The sequence below is a fragment of the Tachypleus tridentatus genome, chromosome 9 (genome assembly GCF_004210375.1).
Source record: "Tachypleus tridentatus isolate NWPU-2018 chromosome 9, ASM421037v1, whole genome shotgun sequence".
In the NCBI taxonomy this organism is placed as follows: Eukaryota; Metazoa; Arthropoda; class Merostomata; order Xiphosura; family Limulidae; genus Tachypleus; species Tachypleus tridentatus.
In genome coordinates, this window is record NC_134833.1 from 36,276,348 (window position 1) to 36,294,602 (window position 18,255).

General features: G+C 31.5%; 1 protein-coding gene across 3 annotated transcripts in view; it reads left to right on the forward strand.

Annotated features, from left to right (window-relative positions):
• Window positions 1–15,764, forward strand: part of LOC143225060 (endoplasmic reticulum junction formation protein lunapark-like) — a 41,038-nt gene extending 25,274 nt beyond the window's left edge. For 2 of the 3 annotated variants that reach the window (XM_076453758.1, XM_076453757.1), the window contains 4 exons: window positions 985–1,089; window positions 2,097–2,273; window positions 5,778–5,900; window positions 12,140–15,764. In XM_076453758.1, coding sequence (XP_076309873.1) covers window positions 985–1,089; window positions 2,097–2,273; window positions 5,778–5,900; window positions 12,140–12,315 — 581 coding nt within the window. In that variant the 3' untranslated portion in view covers window positions 12,316–15,764. The remainder of the gene's footprint in view (window positions 1–984; window positions 1,090–2,096; window positions 2,274–5,777; window positions 5,901–12,139) is intronic. The other variant, XM_076453759.1, reaches the window with a different exon arrangement.
• The last annotated feature ends 2,491 nt before the right edge of the window (window positions 15,765–18,255 follow it).

The following is an 18,255-nucleotide window of genomic DNA, read 5'->3' on the forward strand; positions in this document are numbered from 1 at the left end:
ACACGACACAGAGGAGGAGATTCCATCATGATCTGGGGTGCTTTCTCCTTCCATGGAACAATGGAGCTTCAGGTTATACAGGGGCATCAAACAGCAGCTGGCTACATTGTCATGTTGGAGAGAGCATCCTTATTGACTGAAGGCCCTCACTTGTGTGGAAATGACTGGATCTTTCAGCAGGACAATGCTGCAATCCACAATGCCTGCAGGACAAAGGACTTTTTCATGGCAAAAAACGTGATTCTTTTGGACCATCCAGTGTGTTTGCCTGAACTGAACTCCATTGAAAATGTTTGGGGGTAGATGGCAAGGGAAGGCTATAGAAATGGACATCAATTCCAAACAGTGCATAATCTTCGTGAAGCCATCTTCACCACTTGGAATAACATTCCAGTCAGCCTTCTGCAAATGCTCATATCAACCATGAAAAAGTGAATGTTTGAAGTTATTCGCAATGACAACTGTGCAACTCACTACTGCGACCTCTTGTTGGGCATTTCCTACCATGTTTAGGACTTCTTTTTGCTATGGTCTTAAACTTTTGATCAGCTAGTATTTAGGCTAATTTCATAGTGCTCATATTTTCCTTATTTAATGCTAAAAAAGTTTTTTATTTTTATTTTTACTTTTCTTATTTTCATGTTTTGAAGCTCTACTCAAATAAGTGGTTGAGTCTGACAATGCAAAATGCATATTTTTTCTTTATGTTCATTGGCCTTAAGATTTGCCCAGCAGTGTATCTTACTTATGTTAATTTGTGAAAGTGGTACAGCATAACAAATTAAATTGCATTTCTCTTTTCTGGACAGTTTAAATTTTTGGTACCTTTGTTGTTTTTTTTCCCTAATATCTCAGTGTTAAGTTTGTGAAATTAGTGTTTGGTTGTTTAAAATATACATGAAGCTTGCAAGATGTAGGAAATTATAAAAACCTTTTTGTGTATTTTACGGTTTCAACCACCAAGAAGTTTTATGTGTTTTCCAGAGCTGCGTCGTCGCTCAGGTCTTCCTCCTCGTGTTCCTTTTCGTGGTCAGCCTATTCCTGTTACACTACATACATCTGTTACTAGTCAAAGGAATGGACAGTTTGGTATGTTTATCAACTTAAAATATATAGTACCTCAAAATGATAAAGCAAGTACTACCACCCCCACCCCATAGTATAACCTAATTTCACATTTCATAGTTAACTGAAATGAATTTTTGGAAATTAAGCATGGCCAACTAGGAGGCAGAAAAATGCAGTTTGGGCAGTCTAATGTTGATAAATTCCTTTTGTGAGGTAATCACAATTAAAGTAGTTCATGAAATGAACTTGTGGTGTATTCATAGAATAATTATATTTAATTATTGGTGAAAATTGATTAGATTAATAACTTGTAATGCAGAAAAAGCAGTATATGCTGGTAAAACTACATTCTAAGAGTGACTTTAATTTCATGTTACTTAGAAAGAAAAGTTTAACCTAATGTTGTTAGTTTATGTGCAGTATAAAATGAAATGTGTAGACAACAAACTGGAAAAATAATTAATTATTCCTTAATTTAGTCTCTATTGATTAGGTAGGTTTATTTTTTTATTTAAAATGTTGGTGATATAACAGAAAATAACTTAATTCAGAAATGATATAAGTTCAAAATCGAATCAATATTATTCATTTCATGATATATTTTATGTACTTGACTCAAGGTTAGGTGATCTCAACACTCACTACACTTACAAGGTTTTATGGCACTCATTGTCCCTTTACAACCCCGTCACTTAATTTGTAATGGGCAAACAGTGTAATTGAACTATTGTATCTGGATTAATGCATTTTGACTTTTATGACTCCTTCCATTTTGAGAAATCAAGTGTGATGTGATATGACACACATTGGCTTTTATATAAGTTATATATATACTCATACATGCATATATAATGGCAATATGTGTATGTGTAATCTCTAATCTTTCCAACTAAGAATGCATTTGATGTTTACACTGTTAAGCTTACTGAAAGAAGAATCAAAGGTTAAAATAAATTATGGGTATTTAGTAGTTCATTGGACCAACATAAATTGTTTAACATGAATTTGTTTTATTTTCCTTTGTTCAGCAGCACAGCCTATACGTCCTCCAACCCCACGTCCAATCTTGTCACAAAAAAGAAGCGTGTTTGATTGTTTCATTGACTACATGGTTGGGGATGGGCCATCAAACCGTTATGCTCTGATATGCTGCCGTTGTAATTCTCATAATGGAATGGCACTGAAAGAAGAATTTGAATATATAGGTATAAAAAGAAATACTTTCCTTTATTGCTAATTGATTTATCTTGTTTCTACATATACTAACAAATAAATTTTCATTGTGTGATAAACATAAATAAATTAAATATGATTCAGTCTGTTTTAAAAAAATCAAATACATTTATAACTTTGTTTTTGAAAAATTTTAAAGAAATATTTAATTATGACTTTTCATATAATAGGATGAAAAATAAAACGGGTCTGTATTTATTCTATTGCATGTGATGCTTAAGTAAGGTCAGAAATCTTGTATCTGTGACAAAACACTTCATACAATTCAAGGCTGTTCTAATAATGTTAGTAACATGTGGTTAAACATGATAAAAGTTGGCTTTTACTTGTGTCTTCATCACAAATGTCTTTTTATAGATGAGTGCTTTTAAATACCTTTTTTAATTTCATTCTTCAGTTAAAAGAATTTAATTGGTAGTGATTTGACAGAATGTCAAGTTGTTGGTGCCTAGAACCATTATTTGTATTGTTTCTGTATGATGGTTATCGATAGTAGTTTCATTTCCATATTTCTTTAAGAGATGTGGATGATTTGTAGATTTTCATAAATTTATTTTGTTCTTTGTTTTATATTTTACAGATGTTTAGTAAAATGTTTAAATATAGGGAGAATGTATTGATAACTCCTGTGGACGTTTTTTCCTAAATTGTAATTTAAGAATAAAATTGTTTTGGCCTCTTTTTGTGGTTGAAAGAGAACAAGTTGATGAAATATTTCTACTCCTTAAAAAAATCATGGATGATAAGTTTTGAGGTTTGTTGTTGTTATTTGAAATGTCCCTTCAAAAATAATTTTATCTTTGTAAAGTAAACAAAGTTTGACAAAAATAAGGATGATGTAAGGATGACCATGACAGAAAGTCAAGAAACAAGGTAGAGTTGAATACACAAGACCATATAAAAGTTCCTACACAAGTAGCCAAATCGTTCCAAGAAAAACTTTTACCTATAACTAAAACATTTAACTTGGTAATACTTTAAAGTCTTACCTTTAATGCCCTTAAGTTTGTAACATTGAGTCAGTGGCTACTTTTGGCATTGCCATCCCTACATCATCATGTTTTATTATTATTGTTATTTGTTGCCACTCTTATACAATTAATATTAATGAATGGCAGTCGCTATGAAGGAAGCAGTTTTAGCCTGGCTTCATGAATTGTCTTGATGGACATCACGTGTTGAAATTAGTAAAACTCTATATTGTTTTTTAATCTCCCAAGTTAAAATGCAACATTTTGGTGTGAAAGTAATCAAAACAGCTTCAAGCATTGGTGTGTTAGTTCTTGTGACATCAGAATCAGAATAATCAGTAGAACATCTGGTTGTTACACTAGTCGCTAGTTCTATACTTTAGTGATGTTGTTTGGCTAAACTGAAGACCTTTAATAGCTTTTGAAAATCTCTAAAGCATAAATCGGGTGTTTATAAAAGTTTCTCAGATTGTTTTAAGATAGATTTTGATTAGCATTACATGATATGTGATGGCAGTGTTTTTCCCTGTCTATCCCTATATACTAAGTACCACTGTGCTTTGTGATAAATGTTATTTGGTAAATTTTTTTAATATTATGCAGGCAATGATTTTATTTCAACAGTAGTACCTTTTGATGCACATTAACTATTACAAATGATATTGTAAAAAATATTTGTTTAGTGACAGTAAGGTATACTGGTAATAGTAAAAGTGCAACTTATATAGACCTATTGTTTTAGTATTTGTATTAAAAACATGGGTTATGATGAATAGCATCTAGTTATCAGTACTGTAAAATATAATGTTAAACCTTTAATCAAAAAATACATGACCTTCATTTTACTATTGTGTTTTAAATGTTTTTCTCTGTAACTTGATTAAGGTACATTAATATGTTTTTAAGGAGTTATTTTAATCCATAATAATTCATGAAATGATGAACTTTATGTTAATTGAAAATGCATTACTTTAAAAATATATATATACTCTTCAAAACAAGAAACACAAAAGGGATATTTTTGTTATTTTAAAGAGAAATATATGTAATAACCTTACAAGCTCAGAGTATGTGATGTTACACGTGTTAAGGCACTGATTGTCAGACCAAAATGACAATAAAAGTTGTGCACTTTAAAAACGGAGAAAAACATTGGATTTTTTGCCAAAACGCATGCATGTCCAATAAATTTGTTTGAGAGATCTGCATGTTCTGCAAGTGCAACATGTGCAAAATCCCTATAAAAGTGACGGGTTCTCGGTTTCCATAGCTCAGTGTTAAGCCACCGACACCCAATACAGTTACGCCAAGACTGACTGAAGCACAATGCAACAACGCCATTGGTCGCTTGGAAGCAGGCGAATCTTGATCAGATGTTGCCAGAGCTGTGAATGTCCACCCAAGCACCATCACAAGGCTATGGAATTGTCACCAACAACATGGATCAACTCATGACCGTCCACGATCTGGCAGACCTCGTGTGACCACGCCTGCACAAGCTCGCTACATCCGGTTACGTCACCTTTGGGATAGGACCACCACTGCGGCGTCTACTGCCTCAACCATACCAGGGCTGCGTAGGTTTTCGATCAGACTATGCGCAACCGTCAGCGAGATTCTTAGGCCCCATGTGCAACCCATCATGGTGAGCGTCAACGACGTTTTTCAACATGACAACGCCCGTCCTCACACAGCTCGACTCATCACTGTCTTCTTGAGACACCACAACATCAACGTTCTTCCCTGGCCCTCCAGATCACCAGATTTAAATTCCATCGAACATCTTTGGGACGAGTTGGACCGATGTCTGCGACGGCGACAACCTCAACCGCAGACTCTACCTCAGCTTGCAGCAGCTTTGCAGGCTGAGTGGACAGCCATTCCACAGGATGTGATTCGTCATCTCATCACTTCCATGGGCAGGAGATGCCAAGCAGTTATTGATGCTCACGGGGGCATACTCATTATTGGCGTTGAGTGGCGTTAAACTTCACCTAGTGGCGTGGACTTAGCCTTTGCAGACTTTGGATGTTCAGCAGTGAATGTGCAAAGTTTCACACATGTCATACAGAACTACCCGGAATAAACTTGTTAACAATATGTCTCAAATTTTGCCTTTTGCATTTCTTTTTTTGAAGAGTATATTTGTAGAGCTGATAGAATTTTGATCTGTTGCTGTAGCTACAGTTACACAAGTGTTAGTAGCAATTTGCAATGCTACCATAGTGTTTCAGTGTTAGGTATATGTTGTACAAAATATAATATATTTACAGTAATCTCTTTAGTTATATAATCACATTTTTCTTAACTTCCTTAAATAACTCCATGACAGATCAGCCAAAAATCAGATTTTGACACCAATGGTAGGCTGATCACACTTAGCCCATAGTATAACGTGGAGCTTAATTACAAACAAATGTTTGAAACATGCATCCATTTTATAATTCCAAATGAAGTCATGATGAAGTCTCAACATTTAAAAATATGTTTTGGTTATTCTTTCAGCTTTTCGATGTTGTTATTGTTTCCAAGTAAACCCAGCAAGAAAATACAAGCCACACGCTCCCAAGCTTCCTGAAACTCGGTATTCATCAGAAATTTCAGATCATGGATCGTCTGATACATCAGGTAGTGATGAGTAGCTTTGGAGAATTTTTAAGTATGAGAAATGTCACATGATTTCCAGTGATCTGCAAGTATTAAATTTCAAGTATTTCTTATTTTTATTTGTTTGTACAAATAAGTTTTTAGTACAGATAAGTACAAAAATGTTTTGTTTTTATATCACACAAAGCCACACAAGGGCTATCTGCGCTAGCCATCCCTAATTTAGCAGTGTGAGACTAGAGTCATACAGAGACTAGAGCAGCTCATCACCACCCATTGCCAACTCTTGTACCAACAAATAGGGGATTGGCCATCACATTATAATGCCACCACAGCTGAAATGGCAACATGTTTGGTGTGACTGGGATTCGAATTGAAGACACTCAGATTACGAGTCAAATGCCTTAACACACCTGGCTATAACAGGCCACTAAGTTTTCTACCAATCAAAAATATTTCTGCCCAGAGTCTTAGTGAATTTTAGTTTTTTAAAGGAAAAGTAAAGAGATAACCTTTAACTGTTTTAAAAGTCATCATTTATAGACCACACCTAACAGTGATAATCCTTTATCACCTCTTGGTTTTCTACTTAAAACATCATTGGTAATTATTACACTATTACAGAAGCATCTACAAATAATTTGTGTAGATCAATAATAGTGTTCTTGGAAAACTTAGCCACAAATCAATATTTTAAAGTGCTTGTGTGAATTCACGATGGATAATGGGTCAAGGCTGTATCATCGCATTCATTGACTTTGCATTAAGATTTTATTAAATATTTATTTTATTTAAATATTAGTAAACTACTACTTTATGAATTTCTCTCAAGTTTAATATCAAATTGTAGATTATAATTAAAATTTTCATATTATACATTATTTAATTACTTAACTTTAAAAAACAAGTTTTAAACACACCTAAACATAAATTTTTTGTGTGTGTTTGTCATGTGGTTTATTGAATGCAGCATTGGTTCAAATTAGATGTTTGTGATGTCAAAATACTAAGTCTGTTTCATATGAATTAGGGACTCAAATCACTGATATTGACAAGCTAGAATTTAAAATAGAAACCTTTTTATCTTTTCTATTTGGTTATCTATCACTATATTTGATGAATCGAGCACAGTGGTTCCCACTAACCTCTTTACATTTTTGGAAATGGTCTGTTTTATGCATTTCTATATATAATACATGAATAACCAATTGGAAGCTCTGAATGTCTCCTTTATGATTTTTTCAGCCACTTTCAAATTTAATGGCATCCTCTCTTTCATTCGAGATAAAATATTTGTACTGGTAATTTGAGTTATGAGCCCTTCAAATATTTTCTATTTTTTATAAATACAAGTACAGCTTAGATATTAAACTTAATAAATTGTAATGTAATCCTATGGTATTGACGAAGTAATTTATTAACTTTTTTGGTTATTCAAATATATATAATCTAAAAAAAAGATTATGTAATCTCACATCCTTCACATGAAAATGTCTTAAGGCTTAGCAGGCTAATACAAGCAGTAATTGTTACAAAGGTCATAACTAGAAGAGATAATTCTTGGCTTTATTTCTTCATTTATTTTTCTATGATTTAAGAAAAATAGGTTTAAGAACCTGTTTGTTAATAGTAATAATCTATACACATATATGATTTATAATATTTGAAATATGACTCTATTTTACCAAATACTAGTCCAATAAAACACAGCCAAGGTAGGTCACTCTTTAAAAACTAAGTAATTCTTATATTATTGGACATGGTAACATGATTGCATGTACACCACATCATTTTAACTTCTGTATTATTAGCCAAATACAGCTGAAAGGTCAATATAATAAAAATAATTAATATACTTGTAATAATACAAGTGTATAATGTTATGAGATTTATGCAATTTAGTCTAAACATTTATGTTTTTGTTTTATAATCTGTCGTCATTCTAGAATGAAAAAGACATTTATATTCATTTCCTAATTTTATATGATGGTTATGAGATCAGTGAAATCAAATGAATCCATACAGATTCTTTAGTGAAAATAACATAAAATATTAAGTTTTTCATACAAAATGTATGATAAAACTATCTTGACGTTATAAGGATTTCACAGGTGAAATTTGAAAATTTTCTTATGGATAAAAGTATTTTTAATGCTTACCAATAACCTACCAAATGTTGTGAACATATGCTTACTGATTTTAAAGTAATATCATGAAAACTATTGCAAGAACAAAATGATTATAAGATTGGTCCCAAGACCAAGCCCATTGCTAAACGATTTAAATGCTTGTGCTACTCATCTTAACCCTTTAGCACAGCTTGCACTTTCAATGTTTACTACATCTGGTCAAACATATAATTAAAATAACATTGACATGATGTAAATGTGCTCATTGTTCTGAAATCACCACTTTTGGTGGGATGGAAAAATTCTAATATATGTAAATAACATGTTTTTGTGCATTATCTTTATGAAATCACTTTGTCTTTCAGAGCAGTTGCTTAAGTTAATAAAGGAGTTACAAAAAGGAATTTAAGTTCATTATTCAAGAAACGAAATGTTTTTAAAAATGCATCTTGAAGGTGGAAACAAATGAAATAGAAAGATGATAAATATGGATACTATTAGATATACACAGCTGTGTTTGTTTACGTTTAATGTGATAGTAATGATTTAGATCAGCATTTCCCAAACTTTTCCAACTAGGAACCGGTTTATTTTTGAGGACAGGCCTCCTCAAATACCTAATTAGATGGCCTGCTGAGACATGGCTAAGTCTTAACATCAAGCTGAAAGTTATAGTTTAATCATTTGTAAAATATACAGGTGTTTTATAGTATTACTGTGTAAAAAGAAATAAAAGAAATTATACTTCATTGTTATTTAATTTTTACACTGTATATTTATTAATGCTATTTTAAGAAATAATTTATCTAATAAGAAGGATGATGCTGTTTTTCATCACACAGCAACTTCAAATCAGGATGAAAAGAAGTCAGTTTTATCCTCAAATCTAGCTCAACATGTAATCTGTTCCTGTACTTGTTTTTTAAGAAAACCGACATTGAGAAGCCTGATTTGCACTTGTAAGTCATGACAAAGGGCACAAGAGATCTTGCTGCTTTTTTCTGTTAAATTTGGATACTCAGCATGACAGCTAAGCCATAAATTAATTAATGAGACTTGACTAAAATTGTCTTTCAGTGCAGTCACAGAGCAGTTTTACAATAGAATCAATTTCTGATTCACTGAGTTGTAATCTTTCCTCATTTTCCATGTCATTAATAAAATGGTTCCAGACCCCCATTTTATTGCTGTCAATTAGAGGAAAATATTCCTTCAAGCATGATTTTAGTACCAAAGATACTCTTTGGCTGATGAGGAAATTTCATCTGGAATATTACCTTCTTCATTTTAGTGTTGTAATTCTGTTAAAGTAGAGAAAGACTTAATTTCTCTTCTCAACTCGATGTAACTACAAGTTAATGTTTTAATAGCTGCTTCTATCTTTTCCTGCACTTTAAAAATATTTATGTTTGCACCTTATAAATTTAGATTTAACTCATTTAAGAAGCCAAAAATTTCACATAAATAGGCCACCTTAATTAACCAATACAAATTATGAAACGTCTGAATTCAAACATTGCATCCTTTGCTGATGGGGGGATGTTGCTCTAAAATCAAGATAACTTAATTCTTCATTTTGACAAGTCTTTTTAAAACATTTCCTTTTGATAGCCATCAAACTTCACAGTGTAATAGGAGATGCTCATGGTCACTTCCTAATTCTTTGCACAAAACAGTAAAGATGCTGGAATTTGACTATCTAGTTTTTATGTAGTTTATGAAATTAATACATTCTTGCAAAGTGAGGGTATTTTCTTCACAGTTAACACCTCACAGTAAAAGCTACAATACACCCATTCACAGTCTGGGGCCACTATTCAGATCCTCAGAAATACTACTTTATGAGATCCTGCCATTGAGTGAGGCAACATCAGTAATCAATTTAATACTGCTCTGAATTATAAGATTATTTATTAAATTTAAAATTTCATCAGCCATTGTTCTTATTGGAAGTGGTTTACAAAGCAATAAACCCTATGAATTGTGTCCTGAAAATCATATCTAACAGCATATTAAATTGCATTATCTGCTATGTCTGTGTCTTTATTCACTAGTAATGAAAAAAACTGACAATGATGAACTCGATGTATAAGAGTTTCTTCAATATTTTTCGCTGTATCCACAATTCTACCTTCACTGTATTATTAGATTGGGACAAATTCAACTGATTTTCTTGTTGTTTTTTTAAACACAAGATGTAATTATTTTTTCTACAGGAAGTATTAATGTTTCACCAATAGTGTGCAAATAACCTGTCTGCTGTTAGTTTTGAAATTTCGTATGAGACCATAATCAAGTTTTCATTGGAAGATCTTATGGAAAAACTGTGTGAAATTATTTGTTTGGAAAAACACTATTTCATTTTTCTTACTTATGAAAAAATCTACTTGAGTATTTTGGATGTGTGGTATCCAAGTGTGTTTCAGTTTTGACAGTTTCATACTCTGATTTGATAATGTTGAATAACAAAGAACACGTAGTGGCAAGTCATTATTGCTACCACCACTTATAAAACCATACTTCAAATATTCATCACAATACTGTCGAGTCTAGTAGATCTTTGTTTTCTTTTCTTTGTTACCAAGCTGCATACCACTTAAACATGTATAATTAGGCATGTTATTTTCACTAACTTCAGTTTCACCAGAAGTAGGCTGCATCTGTGTATCACTTGAGGTTTCTTGTGTGATGTATGTTTCTGCAGCTATCTATTCATATTGAAGAGGGGGTTTCTTTAGTGTCAGAGAACCAGTTAAATTGAATAAACAAATCATCCTTTAATGTGAGACAAAAGCCTTTCTTTGGTCTTTCTTGCATACAGGAGAAGATCAGCTTGGACTCGCAAGGGGACATGTCTAACTAATGTGTGGTTTAAATTTGCAGCATTTCACAAGAATCTCAAGGTTATTAACACCATAAAACTTAATCCTTGGCTCTAAATTGCACTAAGTGAGAACAATTTAATTCTTAAGAGACTGAAGGTATAAAAGCAACTGTCAACCTGTGAATTCTATAATTTTATAGCCTTAAAGTACAAACTGTCACTTTTCCTTCCTGTTATGTTAGATTAGTTGAAATACTGAGAAATCCTAGTTAGATGAAATGAAAATTGAAACTATAATGTATTAGAAAGTATTAATTTTATTAGAATATATTTCTACTAACTGATTTAAATAAATTTTTCAAATATACAGATTTGTATACAGTTTTAAAATGACAGTTAATACTGAAAGGGTTAAAATTAGTTTAGTTTCGGTTTTCTGCACACTGGCCTTTTTTTTTCATGGACCAATACCAGGTTGTGGACCACACCTTAGGAAAAGCTGATTTAGATAGTTTTTATAGAGTGATTTTTAAATGTAGTTATTTTTAGAAGCAGTAATTTATCACAAGTTTGTTTACATAACTTTTTGTGAATCATACGTTGTGTAGTTCAATAGTTATGAATTAGTAATTATGGTATTATTGTGTCGTGTTACTAAAATTTTCTGTATTTTTTATTGATGTTTGAATTGAGTATTGCATCATAATATCTGATAGTGTGTGGAATGTTCTAGACCTCTGTCTAGGAATAAATATGCGTTAAACATTTAGTTCATTAGATAGATTTAGACTGAGTGATTTTAAGTCTAGGTATAAAGAGTGTATAGCAGCAATTTTAAAGTAAAATTATAACAAATTATATTGTAATAACAGAGTAAATAAGAAATAATTGGTTCTAGTAGTTGTGCTCTAAAGAAACTTAACCAGTCTGTTGTGGACAATTATTAAAGTTTTGAATACAACTGTGATAACAATGTACCAAACATTTGTATACATATGACTTTTTTCCATATATTATTTTATTAAAACTAGTAAACAATGTGCTGTTTGTTTATTGTTGAAAGTTATCACCAACAAGCTACATACACCTATTGTAAAGAATTCAGCCCATACAAAAAAACCTGACATATACATGGGTATTATTTTGTTTTATGTTGTGAAAATGGTTGCTTTTCTATACTTACTGTTTTTGTTGCTCATGAACACTTTTTGCTATTTAATTGTTTGTAATTTGTCAATATGTTAGAAGCAGTTTGAAAGAGCAGTTTAGTAGTAAATTCTACAGTAAATGGGTTATTTATTTTACAGAGGAAACTGAGGAACAACTGAAGCCCAAGGACCATGAACCTAAAGAAATTAATGCTTCCTGTGCTACTGAGAACAACAGAGGTTGCATAGAACAACTTGAATTCCATGAAAATAAAGATATAATAGATGCTAATGTTATTAGTGCTAATGAAGCTGGAATGTTGGTGGAAAGTTAGTGCTTAGTCTCATCTGATGCTTTGTAGAAACAAGAGTTAGGAATATGGGTAAATTCCTCTGTAAAAACTTGTAGATTAAATAAACATACCCAATTATTCAACAAAATTTACAGTTGCTAAGGGAACAGTTGTACCAATATCAAGCAATCTTGAATAATTTTTTTATTTAATTAATCTCTTTCGTAATTATTACTTGTAAAAAGTGCCTTAATTAAGTTTCATGCAGCATTCCAAACTGGTAACAGTTCATACTTGTTACTCTATATTCCTACCTAGGTCTTACCAAATCAAAACACACACTTGCGATACTTGTCTTCATAGTATGCTGTACTTTTAACAGAGAATCATTAACATGTTCAAAATTCAGCCCTCCATGTCTGATTTGAGTTGAAATAATAAACAGAGTTAATAAAGTAAATAAATTACTTTGAAATGTGTTACAAAACTGGTTAATTAACTATCTTACAAACAGTACTGAATGTTTTGTGTACGTTTGCATTTTTTTAAGAAAGTCTAAGGATGTGTAGGGGTCTCTGTATGTAAATATCACTAACACATTTGGTGTTTTAAAGATCTAAGTGGTGAAAGCAAGACATTATAAATTGATCTTCCATTTCCATAAAGAAATTATTGCAGGCAAGGAAAAAAAAGAGATTAGGTGCTTGTTTTAATAACAAACCTAAGTCTGCATACAGTAGTTTTTAATCTGTCTTGGTAATTTCACAAATCTATCTAAATTCAATGGAAAAATCAAAAGTCATGAACGATGCAGCTTGTGTGCTCACAAATTGTAAACTTTCTGTTTTATGTTAAAATATTACAATTATAATCCAATAAAATATTTTTTACAAATTTGTTTGGAGAAAAACATTACTTTTTGATCTTTGTTATTCAAATTAAACTAGTTTTGTTTTATTTTTTGCCATTGGTAATGTGGAAATAATTTCAAAATCTTTTTTTTAAACAAAAATACTTGGTTTTTAAAACTCAGTAGAACTATTTAATTCTGAGAGTGGCATATTACTGCTTCAATATGTCAGATATTTTAAGTACCATATCATTATTTTCATTCTTATTCTTTGCTTCATCAGAATTTATTTCTCATTAGGTTCTCTCAAAAGTACTATCGAAGGGAAATGATTAATAATATTTTATGAACAAGAATAGCTTTGCCCATTTTCTTAGATGCATAGTTTCACTAACTAAGCATATTTAACATACTAGTAGAAAACTTTGGCTGTTATAAGTTTGGCAGTCGTTGTACTGCTTGAAACTCCATTTAGATTTTTTATTTTTTTTTAAATTAACAGGAAAAATTCTCCAAAGACAAGAAAATATGAACAACTGGTATAAACTTTCAGAACTAGAAAAAGTTTAATCTTTGTCTATCTGTCGATATTCAGTCGTAATAATAAAGCAGTTTTTATATTAGTTAATAGTTTAGTTTCTTTGGTTAACTGAATTCATAAGTTTTATATATGTATAGGCTATAAATATTTTTTTTAAACTTATAAGTTACCACTTGTAGAAAAATTAATGGAATATTAAGTTATAAGTTAAGTTAATAGGTGAAGATACCCATTGAAGGATTAAAAACTGCATGCCTAAGTTTAGGTGTGGCTTGTAAAGTTTATATATTGTATGTTTAATTTCTGAGTGTAAACTGACGCCATAAAACGTGATTTAGTTACTTTGTTGATGTCTAAGGAAGATGTTTTGCTTGCTTAAATTGGGTAGGATACTAACAAAGAGAATATGCTGTTTATAAACTATGTTTGAAACGAGACTTTCTCTTACTTAGTTTCAGAAAATGGTTATAGGATAATGACCAGCTTAAATTTATCTAGAAATACTGATTTCACTTGTATGTGATGTTTTTTACATTTTGTGTCAGCAAAAAATTGCATGACTGCTTTCTAGAGTAATAAGTTTTATCAGCATATGTACAGATATTTGAAACAAACAATGCCTATTTTACCTTTTTTTTTACCACAGGTGTGATAATATGAAATGTTGATGTTGGTCGTGAAAGTTAAAAATCTGTGGGAAAATATTATGATTATTTAAAAAGTAAGATAATTTCAAATTAATAATTTTTTATTCTATATTATATTTAAGGGACAGGCCTTTTTTTCTGTGTAACAAATAGACTACTGTTGTCTTAAGTGAAGGGACCTATTTCTGAATATGGAAGAATTGCTTAGCTTTCAAACCTATTAGGTGTTTATTCATCACTAATTTCAATGACAATATGTATATGGAGTGGTACTCCTTTAAAACTTAAAATAAGAAAAATGACATGGTATCTTTCTTGGAGGTGTTACATATGGTAGAAAACTTAAAGATTATAATTTGCACTTAACCAAATAAATCAGCATTGTGTTCTGAAAGTTGTTTACGAATGCCATCTTTCTCTGACTTTATTTTCTATAAAACTGAATATAAGTTTAGGAATACAGTCTTATAAACAACTGATGAGGATTTAGGGTTAACATTTAAACCCAAAATACATTAACTTTGAAAATTCAGCTGACTAGCCACTGGTTTTAACATTGTGTTGTTCAGTATATGCGATGAACTTCGGAAGTAAAATATCCGTGTAAGATTAGACAAATACTAATTTTCTTGTTTTCTTCAGGTAAACATGATATGTTGGTCTAGTATTGTGTAAGTACTACTGGTAAAGGACTTTAACTTTATACTAAATTTGTAAGAACGAAAATTTTTGCTACAAATTACTTAATTGTTTTAAATCTTTGTTTTGGATAAACTTAGGTATTGCTCCTTGTAATAAAGGAAAAATGTTCTAGAACTTTAAAGACTTGTATATCTTAAAATATTACACAGTGTTATCAAAACTACTGATTTATCTATTTAAAACAATTTTTATGTTATTAGTTAATGAATTTATTTTGGTAGTGTCTAGTAACGTTTCATTCTACTCCTGTTTCAATAAAGGGATTCAATAATATTTAAAATGAACTTGCCAGAATTGGCTTTTGATTGATGAAAAGTTGTGTGTTGGTTTAGTTCAAGTTTATGTGTACTTTAGATTTTTATAAATTTAATTAATATATCTACGAGGTTGTTCATGTTTAACAACTGAGCTTGTTTGGCTTGCTACGTTTTAAGTATTATTTACAATCTCGTTAATGGTGTATCCCAAGCAGCAGAGGATCTGGTATGAATTAAACAATTAAGACAAATTTAGTTATTGTTTTAAATCAAAATACTCGTATTTTCTCACTATCACCAAACCAATGTCTTGTACTAAAGGTATTAATTAGACATCTGTTGGACTAATCTCTACTTGGGTGTAATTTATCTCCATTTCATATATGTATAATAGTTTGATTTGTGTGAGGTTATTGTGTCAAATTGCACACGAGGAGGAGAAATGCACAATATAATGAATTTCTTGTAGCTATAATAAATGTACGTTTTTGTGAGATCGTTATTTATGCTTTACTTAATGTTTTTGTATAAAGAAATATTTATTCAAGTGCAAGCATTTATGTACGAAAGATGGAACAGTCATTTTAAACACGATTCTTTTTATGATCTTACGATAACTCAAGGCGAGTAATACAGGTAAAAGTCTGTGCTGAAATGTTTGGTTATACATAAGCATGGGAGGAAAAAAATCAGTGTTCTATATTTTCAGCGTTGTTTTGGTGTCAACGTGTATTTTCGTATCGGCTCGGCATGGTCATGCGAGTTAAGGCGTTCGATTCGTAATCTGAAGGTCGCGGGTTCGAATTCCCGTCGCATCAAACATGCTCGTCCTTTCAGCCGTGGGGGCGTTATAATGTTAGTCAACCCCACTATTCGTTGGTAAAAGAGTAGCCCAAGAGTTCCCTCTTGTCTTCACTGCTAAATTAGGGACGGCTAGTGCAGATAGCCCTCGTGGAGCTTTGCGCGAAAGTCCAAAAACATTTTCGTATCATCTTGCGCATTTCCTTGGAAATTACATAAATAAAGTACATTTTTAGAACATTTGAATTGAAGTAGTAAAAATGAATGTGTATTCCGAACAGTGCAAGTTAAATGTAAACCATGTACACTCACATAATAGATTCTACACCTTAACTGGCTACAGTTCGCACTATAACAGGGGACTGACAAACTATTTTCTTTAGCCTATCACTTCAAATTTAGAGATAGCTATGCTTATATAACTTATTTAGCTTTGTGAGAACTTTTCAAATAAGCATTTCAAAACACCAAAATTAATAAACTTGCATATAATGTTCGATTCATCTTGTTTATATAGCGACGATTTTTTTATTATATTTAAATAGAAAATAATAATTATAGTGTTGTAGTTTATCTCGTTAATTTTCACCGTGAATTACGTGTACTATCTTTTCAATGTTTTGACACAACCAGATGTTTTTTAAAAGTGGTCATGTTTGTGTTTTGCTTTTAAAACAAAAGTGTAAATTGTCGACCAATATTCGGAAAATGCTTGATTGAGTCAATAGATGGCGCTTGATTAGACAATATAGGAAGATATTTTGGGTGTGAGAAAAATTTTTGTTCTTGTTTTTCAATGTAGTGAATGGAGATAGTTATATAAAGACATTAATATGGAAACAATATTTTAATTATTAATGAAAATTCAAATGTACAGTAAACAGTTGTTGGTCTCTTAGTTTTCCTTATCCATTTCACTCGTGTTTAAATCTCAATGTTCCTGAAAGACATTCCTTGAGAAAATGTTTAGTGCGAGTTTATTTTGTGCATATTTGGAAGAACGCCACAAAAGTAACATTGGACGTTTTTATTTTAGAGTATTGCCGTGTTTTAAATATATATATATTAATAAATTATGTATCAGGTTGACTGAAAATCCATGACTGATCTAATAACGTACGAACCGTGAAAGATCTATTTTTGATACCCGTGCTCGAAAGATTACAGGTATTTCAATGTGCATAATTTGTGATTAACAATAGCTAAACAGTATGCGAGTAACTCAAAAGCATAGAAGTTATTTAATTAACTTCACTGCTGAGTTCTTTGTGCATTCTAAGTAAACATTTGATGATTTCGCGCAATGTTTTAGTCAAGCTTATATTCTTGGATGTTATAACAGACAAATAATTAAAAGTATGAAGTTTGTGCTTTAAACGGCGAAATTTTAGAAAACCAACAAACCTATTGTTACAAAAAAATGAATCTGTTGCTAATTTGCTTTTGTAGCAACGTTTAGGCCTATTTGTTTTTAAGTGCTTCGCCAGCTTTCAGTGTTTAAATCATTTCTAAAGTGTTATATTGCATGTAAACAAGTAGTATTTCATAGAATGTTTTTTCTCATTCTCCAGTCTAGCTGGTAACTCTTCGTATGTAAAGAAAAGCCTATTGGGCAGTGACTTGTGAGAGACGAAAAAAATCTGAAATGACTTTCAAACCTGTTGGTAAAAAATCTGGTCAGAAAATTAACATTCAAAAGATGATTTTTTTCAACAAATTTCTGAATGACCATTGTTAACAGTAAAAATTAAAACTTTGTGATAGATTAATTTAGCCTGGCATGGCCAAGTGGTTAAGAAACTTGTCTCGTAATATGAGGGTCGTGGGTTCGAATCCCCATCACACCAAACATGTTCGTCCTTTCAGCTGTGGGGCTGAGTGATGTTACGATCAATCTTACTATTCGTTGGTAAAATAGTAGCCCAAGGGTTGACGGTGGGTGGTGATGACTAGCTGCCTTCCCTCTTGTCTTACACTGTTAAATTAGGGACCACTAGTGCAGGTAGCCCTTGAGTAGGTTTGTGCGAAATTTAAAACAAACAAATAGATTAATTTGCGTACTCACGCATTGTATAAATTCATGTTACGTTATGCTCTTCTATTTGTTGAATTTTTCTCGAATTTACTCGACTGTCTATGCTAGATGCCTTCTATTTTGAAACGATGAAGGTTACCTCGACTCGG